The 23,607-nt window shown below is 45.9% G+C and overlaps 1 protein-coding gene across 1 annotated transcript; it reads right to left on the bottom strand.

Moving 5' to 3' along the window:
• Positions 1-2,061: 2,061 nt before the first annotated feature.
• Positions 2,062-11,645, bottom strand: LOC150001464 (nucleoporin NUP42-like). The gene is made up of 5 exons (XM_090286877.1): positions 11,504-11,645; positions 10,014-10,080; positions 8,477-8,555; positions 3,278-3,362; positions 2,062-2,639 (listed from the first exon to the last, which is right to left on the bottom strand). Exons 1-5 carry the CDS (start codon positions 11,643-11,645, stop codon positions 2,062-2,064), a joined length of 951 nt encoding a protein of 316 aa, XP_090143003.1.
• Between the last annotated feature and the right edge of the window lie 11,962 nt (positions 11,646-23,607).

Raw genomic sequence — 23,607 nt, 5'->3', positions numbered from 1 at the left:
GGGGATTATATCTGTGAATAAATTTGTTTTTTACAAAATTCAATAAGAGGTAGTTTCTTAGAAGCTAGATACAGTGTGGAATCTAAAACCGTTTCAATCAGCATTTCTCGCTTTGCGTCATCATATCCATTGTTCTATCTAGAACTCTGAATGGATCTCTGTACGACTGATCCGTTGGAGTTTCATAGTCGGACCCTCGTTCTCATTTCACATTTAAATATGTGAAAACCTCTCAGCCTGTGAGCTACGCAGAGCCAGCAGTGGGCCTTAGGAGGCCTGGAAGGTGTGCTGGTCCCCTGGGTCCCTCCCAGACACCATCCCAGTCTGGTCTGTAACTGTGTCTCCATTTGTATCCAGCGCTGCTCCTCCCGCAGGAAATAGGAAGAGCAAGGCTTTCTCCTCCAGTCTCACGGGCTCCAAGTGCCCTGGCACGGGGGCAGCAGCCGCCCCTGTCCTGGCTGCCCAGCGGTGCCCTGAGCAAGACAGGGTGGCTGCCAGCACACGGAGGGGCCCTCCCTCCTGCCCCAGCCCCTCCCACTGTGCATTTTCCCTTTTGCCCCTGGGACGCTGAGGTCGGTGAGGGAGGATGGAGCATGGATGGCCATTGGCCAAGGAGTGGAGAGCCAAGGGCGGCAGGCGGTAGCCCTGCCTCTGTCTCAGAGGGTGACCCGGGTCGGGTCGCCTGCTGGAAGGCTTCTCTCCGCTGCTTCAGCTCCCCGCCCCCCCCCCCCCCCCCCCCCCGCCCAGGAGTTCCCAGCTGGACCAGTAGGAACTGGAGCAGCTGTGGCGTTCGCTGTCCCCGTGTTTGGGGCTGGTGCTTGTCCTCAGATGCCCTTGTTTGGATTCCTGGGGGTAGGGTGACTGCAGAGTGACTGCAGAGGGCTTCAAGGAGGAGGTGACACTTGAGCTGGCCTTGAAAACTGGGTGTCTGTAGCTGCTACAAGGATGAGGCTCTGTAGGGGGGGCTCCCACTGTCCCCCAGCTATTCTAGGTCCCTGCTGCCCAGCCTGGGAGCGGTGTCCTGGGTCTGCCCAGCACTGGCATCCCCCGGGGCCTCACTCTGCTGCGTGAAGCATCAGGTTGGGCGCAGCCCAGGACCCTCTGAGACCTGGGTTCAAGTCTGGCCTCACCCGGCTGGCAACTCCTCCTCTGGGCCCGTTTCCTCCTCTATAAAGAGGGGTTTCCGACAGAGCACAGAGGTGTACAGAGGGGGCCAAAGCTCTCAGCCCAGCTCAGTGGACGGAGCCCCCACGCCCCACTGTGGGGTCTTCTTCTCTCCCTGGACACCCTCACTTTGGGCATTTTGGCTCTTTGATGCCCGGGCCTGTAGCCTCCCTGGGAATGACCCGCCCCTTACCTGTGCCCCGAGACGGAACGCAGAGAAGCCCAGTGCACGGAGTGGGCACTCGGGGCCAGACCCTGGGCTCAGGCGCCAGCACGCCGCATGTGGGTGGGAGGAGCCCTGCGGCGAGAAAAGCTTTGTGTCCAGCCAGGGCAAGCGCCCCCCACTCCGCCGCCCCCAGCCTGGATAAGCTCCCTGCGGGGGGCCCTCCGACACCCCGTGCCCTCTGCATCTCTCTTCAGTGTCCTGTAGCTGCTACGACTGTTTTGGTTTCTGCCAAAGAGAAAGAATAAGAAACGCGGCCGCAGACGGAGGCAGGCTGGGCCGTGGGTGCCTGGAGCGCCCGCCAGGACTGCGGGTGGAGGCACCCAAACTAGGCGCCCGCCCGCCGGCCACGGGCTGGGAAGCCTCTGTGCCGCTGTGTGGTGGGGTGCATTTGTGTAAGGATAAAGTAAATGTTTTTGGCACCCCTGCTTCTTGTCCCTCCCCCTGCACCACGGAGTAGGTGTGTTAAAAATAATTATTAAACTTTAGGCCACAGGAAAAAAAAAATAGTCAAGCTCAAGAAAAAATGATGGATTTCAAACTCCTCAGTTTATTGAAAGCTCTATTCCTTATAAATAAATATGTATATATGATACACACGTGTATGTATCTGCTCTTTTATATGAACCACTCAAAATAATTTCATAAGTCATTCTTTATTTAAAATTGTTCTTTCAGATATTCAGAAATTCCATAGGTGGTGGCTTCAGTGGAATTTTCCCCAGAGTAAATTTCTTGGACTGAAACTGCTCTAGTTCTTCTGCCGTTAGTTGATGCTTGGGCGTGAATAATTCGTTAACTGTTGTCATGCTACTATTTGAGACAGGAAGAGAGGTAGATGTGCTGCTATTTGCAAAACTGTCACTGAATGACTTGGAAACAGTAGTGTGAGATTGTGAGCCTGGATTTCCAAAGCCAGCCACCGACCTGCTGTTTGTGACGGCTGGGGCCCCCGCAGCTCCAGCAGGGCCTGCTGCCATGGGAGCTGGGAAGCCTGGAAACCCAGGCGAGCCAAAACCTGCAGCTGCTGGGGTTTTGAATGAAAACGAAGCAGCAGATGTGATTTCAGGTTTCCCAAATCCAGGCACCGGAGTAGAAGTAGTGACGGCAGGACCGGGAAAGGGAACAGCTCCAAATGCGGGCGTGTTCCCGAACACAGAAGGGCTTCCAGAAGGGGCACTGGCAAATCCAGAGCTTGTTTTAAAACTAAAATTTTGAGCATTATCACTCATGCTGTTATTCACTGGAAAACCTACAAATAAACCAGAAAAAGAAAAAAAAACCTATTACAGTCAGAAATGTGGCCATGTTAATCCCCACTTTTTCCCCCCTCATTTTCCCCTTATTCCCGCCATGTTTGGATGTTGGAAAGAGATTACAAGGGAGAAAAGTAAAAACGAGAAGCTAGAACAAACCCACTGTCTTCCTGCTACACCGACCTCACTTGCCCCGTGATTTACCTTCACTCAATGAGGCGGCTTTGAAAAGCCTCAGGGATTAGCGAGTGCTCTTACACTTCTGGCTTGTCCATGCCCCGCCCCCCATCTCACTGGAGCTGTCACTTGCGGAGGACACTATGCTGTTATACAGTGACAAGAAAGTCCTCAAAGGTGCTGCTACCACAGCTATAAAAGTCTTGAAAAGCCACTCCTAAAATATACTTCTAAAGCTTGAGCCATAGGGCCTTTCAGAGAACAGCCCAGCCCATTCTGGCCCCCCTTTCACTAAGGCTTGATGAATCAAATTCTCTCAAGCTCCATTATGGAAGGCTGTAGAATTTGCAAGGCTGACTTAAAATGGTGCTTAACATACCTTCAGGTTTTACAACTTGAAACCTATAAAATCCTATTTTTCAAAATCAGTGAACTCCTGCATTACTTTATCACTTACCTGGTGGCCCAAATGCTGCTGTTTGCCTACTCCCAAATCCAAACGTAGAGGTTGCTTGATTTATTCCATTCTTTATATCAGAGAGCTATAAGAAAGGGCAAATAATAAAGTACTTGATGAATAATTCTCAAGTACCTTTCTATATATGTACTTTAGAGCCAAATTTAAAATTTAAAATATGTGCTTAAAAACGTGAAATGTTTAACATAGAAAAATGCCCACAATATGAATACAGACAGAAAAAAGTACACCAACCTCAAAGATTAAGAGTCAATTGCTGATGAATTATGGTTTTAATTTTAGTTATGCTTTTAAATTTTTCCTAGCCCTGGCTAGTGTGGCTCAGTGGATTGAGTGCCAGCCTGAAAACCAAATGGTTGCCGGTTCGATTCCTGGTCAGGGCACGTGCCTCGATTGTGGGCCAGATACCCAGGTAGGGGGCATGTAAGAGGCAACTGACCAATCTCTCTCTTGCACACTGATGTTTCTCTCCCTTCTCCTCTCTCTAAAAAGTAAATAAAATCTTTAAAAATTTTTGTTTTCTAAATTTCAATGAATACATATTAAAATGAGAAAAATAATTTTTAATAATACATTTCAGTATCTATAGGCCGATATACATTTTTTCTTAAAGATTTTATTTATTTTTAAATAAATAGAGAGAGAGGAACGGAGGGAGAAAGAGAGGGAGAGAAACATCCATACCAGCCAGGGCTTGACAGAAAATTTTAAGTTTGCTTTCCAACTTGAAAGTAAAATTCTTGCAAAAAAAGCAATACATAAGAGAGACACTTCCTTCCCTTCAGCAAACTTTCAGGTACTCACCAAACCTGTTTTAGGTGCTGTGCTTAGACTTTTCAGTTCATTTACCCTATTCCTCCACTGATTTATTAACTGTTGGATGGAATTTAGCTGGAGAGAGAAGACAGAAAAATGATGAGTCAATATCGAGTGTTTATTTTCATCTCTCAAACAACTTCACATCTTTGCCAAAATTACAGAAAGTTTATGAAACATTTTTACGGCCCATCACTTGTAAAGTTCGCATTGACCCGCCCCTGTTTGCCAAAGATATTCCAGCCTAGTCCCCTCTGCCTGTTCTCCAGCTCCTTGAATCACCCGGTTCAGAAGCACAAGTACCTGGCGGCACACAGTTAGTTGTATTTGGGTGGGAGAAGAGCGTGTGTGCCAGTTAAAACGCATGATCATGACTGTAGACAACAACAAAAGAGTTTGTCATTTCCTTTAGCACAAACTTCCTCAAGCTGAGCTTTTTAATTTTTGATATTTGACATGTGAGAATGTTAATCTATATAATCGACTGCTTTATTTCACTTTATTTTTCTAACATTCACCACAGTATCTGCACCTAAGAGATGCTCTATAAATGTTTGCCAACTGATGAAAGGGTTTGATTTCTGGGACTGATTGTTGGATAATTTGTAATAAAATAATGACATTCCTAGTTAGTACAGTCAAAATATATTATCACCATTTTAGATAACCAATCAATTTCAAATAAAATAATTTAGAAAATAAAAATAGCCTTGTCTTGAAAAAACTGTAGACCTCACCCACTTTACCAAAACAGGCAAGCCTCTAAATATGGAGAAGGTAGTAATTCACAGCTAATCTGTTATTGAGGTAGATGAATAGGAAACAAACTTACATAATGTTGTAAGTTGTTAATGGCTAAGCAGTTATGGTATTCAAGTCTCAGCTCCTCTGGTGAAATGTCAGTGAAACCTGAAGTGAGAAATCAATTGGAATCTTTAAAATAAATGCCAATATTTTTGATAGAATAGTAAAGCTAAAGGGGCGAGACAAGAAAGTGCACTAATGTTGATATTAGAAAATTTTCATAATCATAAGGAAAAAATTAGAATAAAATGTAGTTGGTTATTATCTTTGAAGGGGAAATTCTTTTTCTAAATATAAATGGAGAGGAAGAACTAACAGAAAAAGAAAGTTGACTACGTATACATTCAAATTTCTATGTAGAAAAATACTCTCTATGTCAAACTATAATAAGCAAAATTAAAACGCAGATGATAAGCTGGGAAATCCAGAATGGCGACATGACAGGAGAAGAACTAATGTTAACATATTAAGAGTTCTTACAAATCACTGAGAAGAATAAGTTAATATGAGCAAAAACAACAAACAGCCAACTCACAAAATTTTCAAATAGCCAATAAATAAATGAAGTAAAAAAGTGCAATTTAAAAATACAACTGAAAATCAAGATAAAAGCCTTTACTCATCAGACTGGCAAAAATTAAAAGTGAATATTATTTATTGGCTTTAAGAATTTGGCGAAGCTCGGTGGGACTGAGCATTGGCCTGCGAACCAAGTGTTGCTGGTTGGATTCCCACTCAGGGCACATGACTAGGTTGCATGTCAGGTCCCCAGTTGGGGGCGCGAGTGAGAGGCAACCACACAGTGATGTTTCTCTCCCTCTCTTTCTCCAAAAGTAAATAAATAAACAAACAAACAAAGAAATAATTAAAAAAAAAAAAAGAAAAAGAATTTGGTTAAGTGGCTCTGACCAGCGTGGCTCAGCTTGTCGGGCATTGTCCCACAGAGTGAAAGGTCGCCAGTTCGATTCCCAATCGGGGAACATGCCTGGACTACAGGCCTGGTCCCCAGTTGGGGCATGTGTGAGAGGCAGCCAATTGATATTTCTCTCACACATTGATGTTTCCCTCTTCTATCCGCCCACCCCCCCAAAAATAAATACAAGAAATCTTTTAATAAAATAAAAGAAAAAATGTGGTGAAGTGGACAGTCTCCTAAACTGCCATTGAGGGGACTAAAAATGTACAACTCTTACAGGAGGAAAATTGTCATTAAGCATCAATTGCCACAGAAATGTTCACACCTTCTGATCTTAATAGCATTGCTAGGATTTAACCTCAGGAAATAATCAGATGCATTGAGTCTGTTGCAATATACCGCCTGGGTGTAGTATAGGACGAAAACCTGTTCTTGCACAGATATGGAGCTGGAAAAGAATGATGTTAACGGCCTTTTCAGATAGTTTGGAATATTCTTCTTTGACGTCACACCAGAACTTGACAGGTGGTAGTTTCTAAAAGTTTAGCTCCAATGTCGACTCAAACTTTTTGTACTATCACATTCAATTCACTGGATAATTTTGCACTTCGAATGGACTTTTTAGGTATGTATAATTTTGCAACATTACAGATTAAATATTTGGAAAATACTGGTTCACTGAGTTATCGAGAACTCCCAAACACGGCCAAATGGTCTTTTACAATATCAAAATATTCATATTTGTTAATGTCACTATCCATCTCATCAGAAGAGACTTTATGTATCGAGAAGTTATCAAGCTCACATGAGAAAAAAATTTCTCCATCATCTAATATTCACTTGAAAGCTTGCATTTTATCATTGTCAGTTGTTCTCTATGAAGTAACGGGCTCCCTTCATTTATTTTTAAAGAAAGCGTCACCAAATACTTAAGTCAAAATAACCGTAGTTGCCACTTATTCTTTCATTAGCCACTGTTCTGTGGGGGAAAAAAGTGGCTGGTTCAGCTCCCAAGTCAAACGAGCACACCAGGACTTTCCCTTCAAACACCCATCACGCTTGATTATGTGGCAGAAACAACTCTGTGTGTGCTTCCCATTTGGTCACACAGTATAGTAAAAATGGTTTGCACTCAGAGGTCAAGATCTCATAAAATTAAAAACTTCTACCATTTCATTTCGGACATAATCTTAAGCCAAAAGGACATTAACCTTTTTCATTGACTACTGTTAGACTTTGTGACTACGGTTTATTGTTTCTAGCTTGATTTACACTAAGATATAAGGGGCTTTACTCATCGATTTTTTTGCTTCAACTGTGCAAATGTCAACACAGTGAAAATGGCAACTCGTGCATTAGGATTATTATGAAAAGATTTTTGAACTCGTACAGCTCCTGCAAGGGTCTCAGGAACAGGGTTGCCAAATTGAGCAAATAATAATACAGGATGCCCAGTTCAATTTGAATTTCAGACACACACACTTGTAGCATAAATATGTCACCAATGTTACATGGGTTATTCATATGCTAAAACATTATTCTTTGTTTACCTAAAATTGAAGCTTCACTGGGCACCCCATATTTTATCCGGCAACCCGACATAGGGATCTACGTCCCACACTTGGGAGGAACTGCTTTAGGGCATTCGACAGGTATTAGGTTCAATGCTGAACTGATTTTACAAGGCTAATACTTCTTTATTTTCTTTACAGAAAAATCACCAGCTGGAGTTCTCTTATTTCCTTGTTTTACTTATTGTCTCCTTCCCTCAAGAACATAAGCTTCATAAGGGAGGGATCTTGCCTATCTTGCTCACCAACATATCCCCAGCACTTAGAATAGGGCCTGGCACTAAAGAAATTCGGTGAGGATCTGTTGAATGAGTACTGAAGCAACTGAGGAGTGGTGTGATGCAAATGCTTGCAGAGAATGAGCAGGCAGAGCTGAGACAGAGTACAGATGCCAGAGTTCTGAGGGAGTGCAAGGACTGTCATCCGCTAGGAGCCTGCTATTCACTCAGGACCAGCCAGGTGGGCTTAGCAGTGTGGCAGTTTAGGTTGCAGCCCAGAAGGAGCTTTAGAAACTCTAGACAAAAGAAAATGGGAAGGGAAGGAGTATTCTACAGAAGTGTTATCCCTGCAGCCCAGCTAAAGCTCCTGACCTTCAAACATTATCTCCAGGATAGGCCTTCACATGCTTTATGAAAAACAACTACCCTTAAAAGGAAAGACAGGGAAGAAAGAGCAAGCAGAATCAGACAGCTAAGGCCTTCGTGGCAGGCAGGATATGACTCTTCTATTCACCGCAGGCAGCCAAGAGGTTCTGAAGGGGTACCTATGGAGAGCCAAGAGAGTAGAGCCTCTGCTTGGGCTTACAGAATTAGAACTGTGGTGGGTCCTGATGTTACTATTTTCTCATGAGAACCACATATCTTAAAAGAACTATACCTTTCAACCTCAATCTCCGAATCATGAAGTTCTGCTGCAATGCTCAGGCACTTTAAAGAATGTCCAACCTCTCCTAACTACAGCTAAGTTCGTGGTTCATTTCTTTATTTGGCAGGGTCTCGCTTTTAGAGAATCAGAGTTGTAAAACGTAGTTTAAAAATGTACAATTTCTCAGTTACCTGAAAGGCAAGATACGTTTCCCTCTGGTGAAAAAACGGAGAACGGCCACTGACCAGAGGACTCCCAAACGACCACATCTTTTCCCATTTCGTCCCTGACAAAGAAAAAGAAAATAGTTTTCATCTGCTTATTAAAATTTATCTTTTTCTCATTTTCAATGATTGAAATGTTAAATCGTAGTAAATATATAATTTTAGGTTTCTCGTTATGTTTTCTCAAGTGTCCTTTAAAGCAGAAGTTACAGAACTATAAACTACATTTCATGTGATAGATACAATATTAAAGAAGTTCATAATTTTGCTTTTGCAGTACACGGAACCATTCGCTAATTCATTTCATTGAGAACAACTGTGTCATACATAGATTAAAGAACTAAGATATAATAAAATACACAACACAACTTTAATGGTTTTTGTTCATTACCATCCACATCAATGAGTATTTAACTGGGAAAGACAGGAAGCACTCCGTAATATAGAAACATCACATTTTTAGAGAACATTTTGTCTAATTCTCACATTTTGCAAACGGGTGAAGAGACCCACAGCCATGCAGTTCATTGGTTGGCAAAGCTGTGGATAGTATCTGCTCTAAATTCAATCCCCTCCTATGCCGTCCAGAATGCTATGATTAATAAAATCACAGATACTACAGAGAATCTATACTCAATTTAGGGTTTCTGTAACATCAAATATAGGAAGAACGGGTTCATTTGTTTCTTTTCTTCTTTTGAAACGTCAGTAGTTTATGGTACATGGCTCAAAATGTTTACTACTGACCGACTTCTAATTTATGGAAGTAAAAGACCAACAAATACCTATATTGATGTTCTGTCCTAGAAGCCAGGAGCCGAGGGTAGTTACAGAGAGCCAGGCACCGTTTTGGTACCAGTCACAAATTCTACTACAGATGTTCTCGAGAAATGATAAGGAATTTACTCTACAATAACGAAGGAAACCAAATGCAACCAATTTGAATGAGGCAAATGAAGTAAAAGTTTTAGAAAGAAAAATAGGAGATGATATGTGACCTCTAAGATCACAAGTTGCTTTAAATTACCTCATCCTTTTTAAAGGTCTCATAACTTACAACAGATTTAATTAAGCAGGACTACCTTACAAAGCTATTCACAATACAGCGTTATCAACAAAGTGGAAAAAGCACACTGAGCTCTGAGAAGACACTGTACTGATACGGAAAGATGACGCATTTTTAAGCGAAATAAGATCTAGTACGATATGTATTATACCCATTATATTACATGTATATATGCGCGCAAAACGTGGTTACCTCTGAGGGATAGGATCATGGGTACTTTCTGCTTATTCCGATTTTTAGGTAATGTATTACTTCTTTTCGAAAAGCAAGCGAATGGGTAACTTTTCTGAGGGCTTTCACTTACAGGAATTCGTTTTCGTCTTTCGGTGCGTAAGAGCTGGGTGAAGAAGCAAATGGGTTCTGAGGTGCTCCAAATGCCCCGTTCCCGTCAGTTGAAGCTCCGGAATCGGAAGAACCGGAAGATGACTTCCCTTGCTCTCGGCGGCCCGCGCACCCTGTAGATTGGGACAAGCTGGATGAGTCTCTCTGGCTCGAGGCATTGCGCCCACGTCTGGCACGACCTGGAATAAACAATAAAACAAAACAATTTTACCGGCAATTCATCTTTTAAACCTCTGAAAACATCATTATATTTTGCTTATTCCATACACACATTATGCAAAGATCCAACACTTCCACTTACGGAAAGTCACAAAACTCTTCATTCTGACTTACATAGTTCAGTGTAATATCAACAGATCGCATAATGGCCTAACTGCATTTCTGTTTAACAAGATTGAGGGGACTGTTAGCTCTAGAAAAATAATGATGTGTTGCTAAGTTCAGCTGACATAGGCTTATTAAGTGAATAACTGCTTGATGGTGGAGTGGATGGAAGGCATATATCCTAAATCATGAATTCCTTCAGGATCAAAAGCTCTCTTTCTCAGTCTTGGCTTTCCCACTGGGCCCGATATAGTAATAACCTCTGAAAGATGGGGAGTGTATGAAAAAGTCTGTTGAGCATAAACAATTAGATTCCACCTTCTGTCCTTGAATAGATGCTGAAATCTATTTCAGTCTTCCCTTTCGGAAAACACATACCCATGGATCTTTCAGGGGGAGATTATAAAGGGAATTCACATGGGAATAATGCATTTGAGTTTCTCTATTACGAGCATATTACTAATGTTTCATAATCACCAAAATGAGCCAACAAGACTATCCTTTCTGTCTCCAGTTATCACTTGAACTGTCTCAACTACTCACCATTTTCTAGTGGGGTCTAAGATAATTCACCTTGTTTCTCACTGAATTGGAGATATTCCATTAAGTGTAATAACAAGTGGAGTGATGGGAAATATACTCCTTATGAAAACTGATCTCCCAACTCTAAAACTACTTAATAAAACCAAAGAGAAAAGGCAGCAGATAGCTGAACCAGATCCCTCAAGTAGGGATTAATAGCATTCTCTTATTCTAAAGCTTTAAATCCGTTGGGGAATGACACAGCTCAAGAAATTCAAGTCATCTTTTGAAGACAGCTTTGGGCCTTCACACTTACTAATGCCAGAAGCATTCACTTGCTGCAGGTAGCTAAATAACTGTTTCTTTGACACAGTTCATTACACATTTTTCCCTCAATTAACCTGTCCACTCATCGTTTATTTTCTAATCACTACATTTAGTGAGTCTCCACAGAATGTCAACTATGACATCCCGTGGTTAGTGGAAGTCCATTCACATTTACCCGACCCCGAGCCCTCATTTTTGGTTTGGGATATTTCATTAGACCTATTGTGGTAATGCACACAGACTGTCCTCAAGAAGAGGCAGCAGGTGTGAAAGCCACAATGCGACTATCCCAAGGCTGAAAGGGCGGGAGAGTGCGTCGGGGGGAGCCAGCATCCTGCGACACCTTTCAGGACCAAGTTCCAATTCTAAGAAAAGAAAAATACATCTTACCTTTAAAGTCTTGTGTTGTATTGTGTTTTCGTGTCTTACCTTTCTTCGAAGACAGCGCTTTTCGCACCATCCGTAACTGATTTAATGAAATATTCTGAACCCTTCGGAAAGGGCTTAGGCCCGGGGAGCAAGTCGACGTGCCCTTCCACGCCCCGTTCCCTCGGCGCCCAGAGGTCTTCATTGGGTATCCTATCCTCCCAATTTTACCCCAAATTTTAGGAACATGTGCGTCTGAGCAATGGCTCTGTACGCTTTTACTATATTTCCAAAGAAGTTCGCGACTTCCCCAGAATTAGGAGCCCTGACTCGGACCCTGGTTGCTAGCCTCTCCCTGGAAGCAACGTTGAGTAAAAATTATATTTGAGTCAAGGGCCAAAAAAACAACTACTCATAGGAGTGTACAAAAGCAAGGCGGCGTCTGGGTCGCCCTACAGCAAGTCTCCCAACCACTGCCACTCACAGACACTGTAGCTTTGACACGTTAAGTTCTACCTGAAACTCGTTGCTTGGCAACACCAGAACCAAGCCCCTTCTGCCTTTGTTCGCTCATCAGACACCAGCCCAGCGCCTCACACGCAGGAGAAAATGGCAGAAGGAGACCGTGGGCTGGGCTGTGCCCAGCCCCTTTCGGGACGCCCATTAACTACCGGCTTTCTTGACAGGGAAACAAATCCAAATCAACTCACTGTCTACTGAGCAGATAAATGTCCTACAGTCTTCTCTGATACCCAAATGAAACATAATTAGTCCACCAATTATGCAGGAAACAGGGAGCCCAGAAAGCCAGCCACTAAGTTAACTTACTTCGCCTGTGGCACATTATTTGAAATATTGCAGGAAGAAGAATGGGTGAGGATTAGACATCCCATGACTGAACTGTGATGAACCACCATGATGCTTTCACCAGCATGAGCGAGAGCAGGGTCTTCCTGGCTTCTGTCATTCCTGTCATTGAATGCCATAAATGTAATTGACCCCCCCAAATCAATGCAATCAGCAGACTCTTGTATATCAGTTCCACCTTCTAAATTTGGTAAGGAGGCCAGCTGGTGTCTCTTCTGCTTCAAACATTACTTAGTAATTTTGCTTCAAGTTTCCTTGTGCACTGCTTTCATCTAAATCGCTTGCTTAAATGGGATTTAGGGAGCTGTGCTGAAATAAAGTGCTACTGTCACAGGATAAAGGATAAATAATGTACACACATCTAGGGAAAAAATTAGGTTTTGGAGAACCAAAATAATCAGAAGGTTAGGGTGTATGAGTATAACTTGTAGGCCATTCTTGCTTCTGTTTCGAGGCTGCTGCTGGTAAAACGGAGTCTCTAAAACAATTACGTTTACTAATGCCAATAGTACAGCATTTACAAAGTCCTTTAGAAGCAATGCTGAAGTTATAAGTTCATTCAGTTTATCAAGTGCCAGTAAAGGAATGTTTTTTTTTTTTTCTAAAAGATCAGCAAATGTTGTGGTCTGAGGGAAGACTGTATTCCAAAGTGGGCTGGGAGTTTCACTGGGGACCCCTGTGGAACTAAGAATGGTGATGGAGAGGGTGGGGATCCCATCCAAAAGGGGCTGGAGAGAGAATATTTCAGTTTCTTTTCACCCTGTGCTGGTCGTGGGGGGCAGGGAGGAGGAGGAAGAGGAGGAGGAGGAAGGCCTCTGTTGTAAGGGTTAAAAATGGGATTGGTGTTGTTTTACTATGGCACAACTGAGCATGTGAAGGCGAAAGAGAAAAATAAAATTTCTGCCAGGCCAAGGGAGAGAGAGCTTGTTTACCAGCAATAAAACAAGGATGGGAAATGTTATTGGGTATTAAGTCAAGATCTGGACCATGTTAGAGCTAAGTTCTAGGACTTCAAAACTGAGGCTAGCCCAGAGACAATTGTAAAGTGATATAAAAAAAAAAAAAAAAAAAAAAAACAAATCAGACACCAGAAGCAGAAAGGACATAGGACATACTTCTGAGAGATGCTGCAGTTTGTCTGAAGTGCAGATTCATGGCTTCAGGGTGATGGGTTGGCAGGATAAGGGCATTGTGGGAGAGGCAAGACCACCACAAAGCCAGAGGACTGAGACAAGGACTGAGGAGCCAGGCATTGGCCTGGGGTAACATCACCTCTTTGAGGGTAGAGGTTGTGGGCTGTGGAAGTAGCTTTCTTCGTGGCCTGAGTTATAGTGGCCCTTAGACAATAGCAAGAGAAGGGCAATTGGAAACGGCAAGGTTTTTACCAGTTCTGCACTGTTGTGGTGAAAGCGGAAGCTACAGGCAGAAGAGGTTAGGGGACAGGTGCCCCTGTCCCCAGGAGATCCAGAGAAATTAGTAGGCAACTGGGGCCTCCATGGACATCTGAAGCTTTCCCCCTAATTTAGGGGAAGTTTCATAGAGCCTCTCTAGTGACAGGTGGACTGCATTGGGTGAACAGAAGACAATGAAGAAAAAGTCTAGACATTGCAGCCTCCAGTCCCCTCCCCACTCCTCTTCCTCAAAGCAGTCACAGGGATATTCAATGTGACATGTTGGTGGTGAGATGGAAAGTTCCTTAAAAACACAAAAGGCACAATTCAGCAGTCATGTGCTCGTTGAGGTTGGTAAAGAAAGAACTGTGTGTGTGTATGTGGTGGGCAAGGTCCAAAAAAGGGCATCCTGCACCGGTTGTGTTAGTAAATCGCTGGGGAAACCTGAATGACCGTCAGCAAAGGAGAGGTTAGGTAAATTACGATACATTGGTACAATGGAATACTACACAGCTGTTAAAAGGAGGTAGCTCTTTGAATCAGTTTGGTCAGGATATCAGAAGAGGCTTTGCGTATTCCGTGACTGATCCAGGATGGGTACGCAGCCCCGATCAGAGCCAGTGAGAGGCTGTGAGAAATGCTATTACAAACAATACTATGTAGTTTTATACTGGTCTCTTTCTTCCAAATGCAACAGTTTCTCATATACAGGGGTGGGCAAAAGTAGGCTAACAGTAATAGTAAGTAATACAATAATAAAAAAACAAGAATGAACTCTTTCTCGTACTCCCAACTGTAATCCTCCTTTTGCGCACCCCTGTGTTCATGTACAGTCATCCGGTGGATCTTGTTAAAATGCAGTCTATGATTCAGTAGGTCTGAAACGGGGCCTGAGGGTCTGCGTTTGTATTCAGCTCACAGGTGGCGTTGCCGCTGCTGGTCCCACGACCACACTTTGAAGAGCGAGGGTTCTGCGGAGGAGCGGAGCTGCTAGGCTGTAAGGGTGTGCATCTTTGACGTTGCTAGATGTTGCCAGATGGCTCTCTTACATGCTCACACCAACCCACACTCCTAGCAACAGCTCACAAGTCTCTACATTATAACTTCAATGTCTGTTATTGTTGGATTTTAATTTTTGCCCATTTAATAGGCATCAAGTGGTATCTTGTTATATTAATCAGCCTTTCATGAGTACTATTGCAGTTTCTTCTTCAATAATAATTATCAACATAAACTAATATTTGGGGCAAGTAAAATGTCTCATATACCCATTTCATTCTTTAAAGCATCCTTCTTGGAAGATTCCCTCATATTTGCAAGGCTTTCAACTCTTCCTTTTTAAAGTGCTGGAAATAAAAGTGGAAAAGGCAGAACTGAAAGGATGGCCCTGGAAGGGAGCAGAGCGAAGCAGCTACCACGAGCCAGCGGGAAGAACGTCTGCTCTTGTTTCTGCACTCTTCCCTAGCTGAGTGAGGGAGAAGGAGCCGGAAGCTTAGGGGCAGAGGGGTAAGAGCTCTGTATCTTTCTTGAGTACTTCTGGATTCCTAGGGGAATGAATTTCACTTAAGTCAAGAATTCTGCCCAAATTAAGTCTTTGCCATCTAAAATGGTTACGCTCTATCCTATTATGCTTTATCCCACAAATTACATGTGTATAAGGAAAAATGGGAGCTACATGTGTTACAATGGTAATGCATGTGTATTGTAGAAAACGCTGATAAGCAAAAACAAACAAACAACTCCAAACCCATAATCTAGTTCTAGATTTTGGTTTCCTCACTTAGAAAATGAGGATCATGACAGTACCTAAGTCAGTGTTGTGAAGATTAAAGTAGTAATAGATGTAAAGCGGTAAGTCATTGTCTGACGCAGAGCCAAAGCTCATTCAAACTAGAGCTATTGGAGGTGATATCAGCGAGGTGCAAGAATAAAGAATAGGAAACCCTCAACCCTCCTTTCCCCATGGACACTTGGATTTAATAGCAATATATGGACCAACTGCCTCTGTGAAAAATCTGGAACCCAGTTAAGAGGTGCTTATACTCCAGGCTAACGCAAAACCAAACCCATCACAGCCTGGCAGGAAAACTCGTGGTTCTCTCTCTCCAGAGCCCCTCTCCCTGGCTCCGTGTGGTGCGACTGTGGGAAACACCCAATCCCCGTCTTCTCCCTGCGGAGGAATGTACATCCAACATTCCGACTTTTAGGTAGGCTGCCCAGTGGGGTGGGTATCAATCTGGCCTGAATCTAACTAAGTACTGCCAAGAACCAGGAGCCAGGTTGGGAGCTTGGTCTCGGTGAACAAAAGCAAGCCACGTGCACGAGAATCTGCAGTACCACAGACAGGCACTAGCTGGGTCTCCAGGACCATGGCACACGGTAACAGCAGCGGCGCCACGGTACAAATCGCAAAACCTATTCCATTAGGATAGTCCACACACGCCCAGGCAGGACTCATCCCCAGCGTAGGTTTGAGAGGTCTCCAGAATCTCCAGCAGGGCTGAATAGAGAATGTCATCCCTGTATGAAACGGGATTGCAAAGTCTGGGAGACGTGGCTGATTTTTCAAATGCTGTAATCTCAATAAAAGATAACAAAACATACAAACAAGCAAAGATGACCCATTTAAATCTCCTGAAACCAGCCCTAAAGCAAGAGACATATGAGTTGCCAGACCAAAAATTCAAAATAGCCATCATAAGGATGGTTAATGAATTAAAAAGAGTACAGACAACTAAACACAATTAGGAAAACAATACATGACCAAAATAAGAATATCAATAAAGAGACAGAAACTATAAAGAAGAACCAAACAGAAATTCTGAAATGAAAACAACAATAACTGAACTAAAAAATTCACTAGAAGGACTCAATTATCAAATCTGACTAGGAAGAAGATTCAGTGAACTCAAATATAGTACTTCCAAGTACCTGAGGCAGAGGAACAAGCAAAATGACTGAAGAAAAATGAAGACAACTAAGGAATTTGTGAGACACCATCAAGCCGAACAACATATGTACTACAGAAGGGTGAGGAGGAGGAGGAGGAGGAGGAGGAGGAGGCAGAGGAAGAAGAGAGAGCCTAATTGAAAAAATAATGGCCAAAAGCTTCCCAATATCTGAGAATAGTAGTGGATATACAAATTCGTGAAACTCAAAAACTCCTAGGATACATCTATAATCCATAAATCTCACTGCTGAGTATACGTGCAAAAGAATTCAAAGCAGGCCCTGGTTGGTGCGGCTCAGTGGACTAAGCACTGGTCTGTGAACCGAAAGGTCACCAGTTCGATTCCCAGTCAGGGCACATGCCTAGGTTGTGAGCCAGGTCCCCAGTTGGGGCTGTGCAAAAGGCAACCGATTGCTGTTTCTCTCATACATCAATGTTTCCCTCCCTCCCTCTCTTTCTCCCTCCCTTCCTTTCTCTCTAAAAGTAAATAAAATCTAAAAAAAAAAAAAAAATTCAAAGCAGGATCCCCAAAAGATATCTGCACACCCATGTTCACTATAGCATTAGCCAAGAGGTAGAAGCAACCCAAACTCCATCAACAGATGAATGGATATAGAAAAGGTGGTATATACATACAATGGAATATTATGCGACCTTAAAAAAGGAAATCCTGTTACATCCTACCACATGAATGAACCTTGAGAACATCATAAGTGAAATATGCCAGTCACAAAAGGACAACTACTGTATGATTAAACTCATATGAGGCATATAAGACTGGGTGGTTCAGTTGGTTGGGCCTGTTTTTGCAAACCGAAGGGTCGTTAGTTCGATTCCCAGTCAGGGCACATGCCTGGACTGTGGGTTGAGCCCCCAGTCAGGGTGCCTATGAAGAGCAGTTGATCAATGTCTCTCTCTCACATTGCGGTCCCTCCCTTCCCCTTCTCTAAAAATAAGATAACATAATCAGAACAGGCGGGTGCTGCCGGCCAGGGCGCTCAAGGAATCACCGCCGGAGCAGGGGGGTCCGCAACCCCGGCGCCACCCTGCATCTCAGGGCCCCAAACCCCCGGCTCCCCTGTATGGTCCTCGCTCGTCCCCCAGCACCTGCGCACCCCGCGCCCGGGTCCCACGTCCGGGCCGAGCGGAGGCCAGAGCGCAGCTAGCCCGTCTTCCCAGACAGGAGCGAACGCATCCCCCGAGCGGAGTGCCGAGACGCTGGTCACTCCCGCGCGTCCCGTCCCGCCCCGACGCCCCCCACCGCGGCTCACCGGGGCTCACGGGTACCGGGGGACAGGGCCGCCCAGGGCCACGGGGCGCAGCGTGCAGAGTGTCCGCCCGCCCCGCGCCTTCGGGCTCCCGCACCCCGCCAACCGCGCCCCTCGGCCCGCCGCCCGGACCCCGCAGCCGGGAGCCGCTCCTCCCGCGGGCACCGTCGTGGCCCCGCCGCCGCACCGCAGTCCGCCCGCGGCCCCGACTCGGCGCCGTCCCCGGCCCGGGGCTCGCACCCGCCCGCTGCGGCCTGGTCACGCTGGGGGCCCGCGCGCGCCCGCTGCCACAGCCGGAGACGCGGGAGGCCCGGGACGCCCAGGAAGACCAGGCCGGAGGGGACGTCGGCCCGTTCGGCCACCTCCCGCCGGCCACGCTCACCTCCGCCATGCTGCTGCCTTCAGGGAGGGCGGACAAGCGAGCGAGCGGCGCAAAGCAGGCCCCGGATGGCGCCCCAGCCAATGGCCGCCGCCTTCTCCGCCGTGGGCCTGACCGCGCCCTGCTCCGCCACGCGCCGAGCCCCGCCACGCCCGGCGCCAAGCCCCGTGCCTTAGGGCTCCCGCACCCGGCCCTCCGCGCCCCTCGGCGCCCGTCGCCCGGACCCCGCAGACGGGAGCAGCTCCTCCCGCGGGCACCGTCGTGGCCCCGCCGCCGCACCGCAGTCCGCCCGCGGCCCCGACTCGGCGCCGTCCCCGGCCCGGGGCTCGCCACCCGCCCGCTGCGGCCTGGTCCCGCCGGGGGCCCGCGCGCGCCCGCTGCCACAGCCGGAGACGCGGGAGGCCCGGGACGCCCAGGAAGACCAGGTCGGAGGGGACGCCGGGCCGCTCGGACACCTCCCGCCGGCCACACTCACCTCCGCCATGCTGCTGCCTGCAGGGCGGGCGGACAAGCGAGCGAGCGGCGCCGAGCAAGCCCCGGATGGCGCCCCAGCCAATGGCCGCCGCCTTCTCCGCCGCGGGCCTGACCGCGCCCTGCTTCGCCCCGCGCCGCGCCAGCTACGCCACGAGCCGAGCCCCGGCCCGCCCCGCGCCCCGCCCCGGGCCTTCGGGCGCCCGCCGCCCGGACCCCGCAGGCGGGAGCCGCTCCTCCCGCGGGCACCGTCGTGGCCCCGCCGCCGCTCCGCAGTCCGCCGGCGTCCCCGACTCGGCGCCGTCCCCGGTCCGGCGCTCGCCGCCCGCCCGCTGCGGCCTGGTCCCGCCGGGGGCCCGCGCACGCCCGCTGCCGCAGCCGGAGACGCGGGAGGCCCGGGACTCCCAGGAAAACCAGGCCGGAGGGGACGCCGGGCCGCACGGCCACCTCCCGCCGACCACGCTCACCTCCGCCATCCTGCTGCCTTCAGGTCGGCCGGACGAGCGAGCGAGCGGCGCCGAGCAGGCCCCGGATGGCGCCCCAGACAATGCCCGCCGCCTTCTCCGCCGTGGGCCTGACCGCGCCCTGCTCCGCCCCGCGCCGCGCCCGCTCCGCCACGCGCCGAGCCCCGCCGCGCCCGGCGCCACGCCACGGGCCTTGGGGCTTCCGCGCCCCTCGGCGCCCGCCGCCCGGACCCCGCAGCCGGGAGCCGCTCCTCCCGCGGGCACCGTCGTGGCCCCGACGCCGCCCCGCAGTCCTCCCGCGGCCCCGACTCGGCGCCGTCCCCGGCCCGGGGCTCGCCGCCCGCCCGCTGCGGCCTGGTCCCGCCGGGGGCCCGCGCGCGCCCGCTGCCGCAGCCGGAGACGCGGGAGGACCGGGACGCCCGGGCCGGAGGGGACGCCGGGCCGCTCGGCCACCTCCCGCCGGCCACACTCACCTCCGCCATGCTGCTGCCTTCAGGGAGGGCGGACAAGCGAGCGAGCGGCGCCGAGCAGGCCCCGGATGGCGCCCCAGCCAATGGCCGCCGCCTTCTCCGCCGCGGGCCTGACCGCGCCCTGCTCCGCCCCGCGCCGCGCCCGCTCCGCCCCGCGCCGAGCCCCGCCCCGCCCCGCGCCCCGCCCCACCCCGCCCCGCGCCCCGCCCCGGGCCTTCGGGCTCCGGCACCCCGCCCTCCGCGCCCCTCCACGCCCCCCGCCCGGAGCCCGCAGCCGTGAGCCGCTCCTCCCGCGGGCACCTCTTGTATTATGGGATGAACATGTCTTCCTCATAAACTCACTAATCATATAAGCTATGCTTACCTAATGGGTAGAAGGAAATTAGGAGGGCTACTCCAACAAAAATGCTTCCACATTGAAAGATAGGTCAGAAAAATGAGGTCCTTAACAAAAATCTGGCATAAAATAAATGTCGTATATATAGTTACCAAAAAGTGACAATTATTTGGTTTTCCTAACACATCCCATTCAGTGCATTTTCCAGCATCTGGCCCTCCTTTCTCACATTGTGCCCCTGGGCTGAATCAAGACCCAGAGGTCTTCATTCTATGCCCAGCTGACCCTTAGGTTACTGCCTAAATCCCATTTTCTGTTCTGTTAACTTGTGTACCAACCTATTGAATCTCATGATCTTGAGGCCAGCTTCTCCATGCTTCCATGAGTGAAAACTTATAAAATAGGTAAAGCAATAACTGTAGATGTCTTTTCACTAAAGAGAGAAATAACAAGAATCTCTTCTTTCCCCATTCCAAACAGTCTACATCTATACTGGGAATGTAAAACTATCCCATTGAACTTGAGAATTACTTGAATTATCCAATAGTGGTAAATTTTTCTAATTTTAAGAAGCAAATGAATCTGATAAATCAAATTTTATACTTTTAACTTTTTTTCTTGAAACTGCTAAGTATGCGTCATGATCTAGTGAGCAATGGTAGCTCATTTGGCATAAAATCTTTGGTATTGTAAGTTCATGGTTACTATTGATCAAATTCATAGTGTTGCACAATGAGCATAATGACTTCTATGTCTTTTATCAGAATATATTTGATAAATAAATGAAGTGATGTACATAGAAGTGATATTAGGGATGGGAATTTAGATTATGTAAGAAAATATATAGGACTCGTTCTCTGGTGAAGATTCTGAGGAATGAGCATACATTGCAGAGGAGCCTCATAAATCACAAACTTGAATAGTCACTAACTTTAAGTTCACCCTGGCTCTGACTGTAATACTATTTTATGCTCCTCTCTCCCAGGCAATTAAAATTCCAGCAATTACATGGCATTCCCGTTGGCTATTTTTGCTATCTGTGTAAAAGCAGGCAATCATCTTAGAGACACAGGATTTGGAAGGGAAGTGAGCGCAGTACAAACTCCTCTTAATTAAATATAATGCATTTATTTTGTTAAGCTTCATAAGGAGAAAAAATGTATATTTATGTCATGGAACTATCAAGATTCTAGGATGAATTCCAAAATATTTGTGGATATTGGTATGAATATTAAAAAAATATTTTGTTCTTGATGCATTTATGCAAAGTGCCTGTGAAATACTATGGGGTCTTTGACATGTTATTTAACTTCTCCGTGACTCAGCTTTTTCATCTGAGACATGGGATCATGATATCATAGGGTTTTTTGAGTATTAATTGAGGCTCTCCCCCCTTTTCTCAATCTCTTTCTCTCCCCCCCCACACACACTGTTTAGAATAGTCCCAAACACATAAAACTATATAAACTATTGCTGTTATTTTTTAATACTATTTATTTATTTATTTATTTTAAAGTATATTTTATTGATTTTATTGTTACAATAGTTCCAATTTTTTCCCCTTTGCTCCCCTCCGCCCAGAACCACCCCTCCTCCAGCAATCCCCCCCCCCTCAAGTTCATGCCCATGGGTCATACATACAAAGCTCTCCTGCTTCACCCTTTCATATATTCTTCTTTTTTTTAAATAATTAATTAATTATTTTAACAATAAAAAATAACAATCCCTCCCTCTCAGACTTAAGACCCTTTATAACCTTATAAAGGACAATGAGCAAAGGTCTTGAGCTCCTCTAGATGCTTCAGGCTGGGCATGGTTGTTGTCCTACCTACCCTTGGGTCCAGAAATCCCTAATAAGAGTGGGGGTGTGGAGGGGAGGGTTGCCTTCCCACACGGGGAAGGACTGTGCAGACTCCAGGTCAGTTGGCTGTCCCTGGACAGCAGCGTGCTTGGTTTAACAGGCTGGCATCCTTGTTGTATTCTGGGGCAACAGATTTGGCAACGGGGTTAAAAGACATCATTCAGTCCATAACCACTAGAAGAAAAAAGGCAGGTATTAATTTTTCAATGTCCCACATTAGGGAAAAGAAGGGCTTCTTTGGAGGAAGGTGTGCCAGGCACGTCTCACCTGTCCAAAACCCTTTTGCCCATTATACTTAGTTTGGGCTGAGGGAAATATTTTAGGTGCCCCCGCCCCGCCCCACCCCCGACCTCTGGGCTCCTTCTGTCCAAGCCATTAGGATAGAAAAGAGAAACCAGGTTTAAAGTGAACCCCACAGACCAATTTTTTCAATACTATTTAAATTAAATTACTTATTCTGTGACAATATTAACTTAGTATTTCCAGTATTTCCTGTTTGTGAAATGCTTTTATAGTTTACAGACTTAATCCTGTCTTGTAATACTATAATCAAGAGAGGTAGAATTATATCAATTTAATATATAAAAAAATAAAATAAGAAATTATAAGATTTTTAAAAGTCAGATTTGAGATTAAAACTTGTGTTTTCAACTTCCAACCAGAATTATTTTTATTATATAGCTATAATTAAAACTATATAGAGTTTAGAAAAAATGTTTTGGTTTTTTCACCTTCTACACAGAAATTATTCTCAGAATAGTAAATATATAATAATTTTCAAAAGAGAAAAATTTAATTTGATTTCAATTTGGTATGAAAATATTTCACTCCCAGTAATCTTTATTTTTGATATATTAAAAGGAAACACAGGTTTATGTGTTCTCTGAGATGCTGAAGCAGTAAGCATTTATTTTCAGCTTATATTAGGATTCCTTGGCAAGTGGTTGCTAATGACAAATGTTTACCATTTCCCATGCTTAGAGGAAGGATTCCTTTGAGGGGCAGAATTTAAGTTGTCTCTGTAGAGAAACTGACCTTTGCAAAATGCTCTAAAGTTGATTATAAGAAGCTAGACCTGTTGACAAAATAAATAAACAAGCTTTAAATAGTAACAAGAAATTCACCAGAAAGCACGGGCAAATCAGAGCAAACTGTATATTGAATGCCAAAGAAATCTCATATTGCTGAAGAAATCAATGGGTGAGGTAAATATGAATGAAATATGACATACATTATGAGACAGAGACCCATTCATATATGGCTCTTTTCCTTCATAGTCCAATGGTTCCTTGATCCTGTTGAGCAGAAATCTATTTAGTTTGTAAAAAATGCTAATTTCTAGGCTTCTCTCATGCTTTAATTTTGACCTAGTGTGGTCTCTGAGACCACACTTTTAACATATACCATTTCAGACTCTAAGGATACTAAGTTTAAGAATAGCTGCTCTAGCCCTGACTGGAGTGGCTCAGTGGGTTGAGTGTCGGCCTGTGAACTGAAAGGTCACTGGTTTGATTCCCAGTCAGGGCACATGGCTAGGTTGTGGGCCAGGTCTCCAGCTGGGGGCCTGTGAGAGGCAACCAGTTGGTTCTCTCACATATTGATGTTTCTATCCCTTTCTTTGTCCCTCCCTTCTACTCTATCTAAAAATGAATAAATAAAATCTTTTAAAAAATTAAAAAGCCTTCATTAAAAATAAAAAAAGAATAGCT

Source organism: Furipterus horrens, unplaced genomic scaffold (genome assembly GCF_987537825.1).
Source record: "Furipterus horrens unplaced genomic scaffold, mFurHor1.1.pri manual_scaffold_9, whole genome shotgun sequence".
Taxonomy (NCBI): domain Eukaryota; kingdom Metazoa; phylum Chordata; class Mammalia; order Chiroptera; family Furipteridae; genus Furipterus; species Furipterus horrens.
The sequence above is the reverse complement of the archived record's forward strand: the minus strand, read 5'-3'. Positions and strand labels throughout refer to the sequence as shown.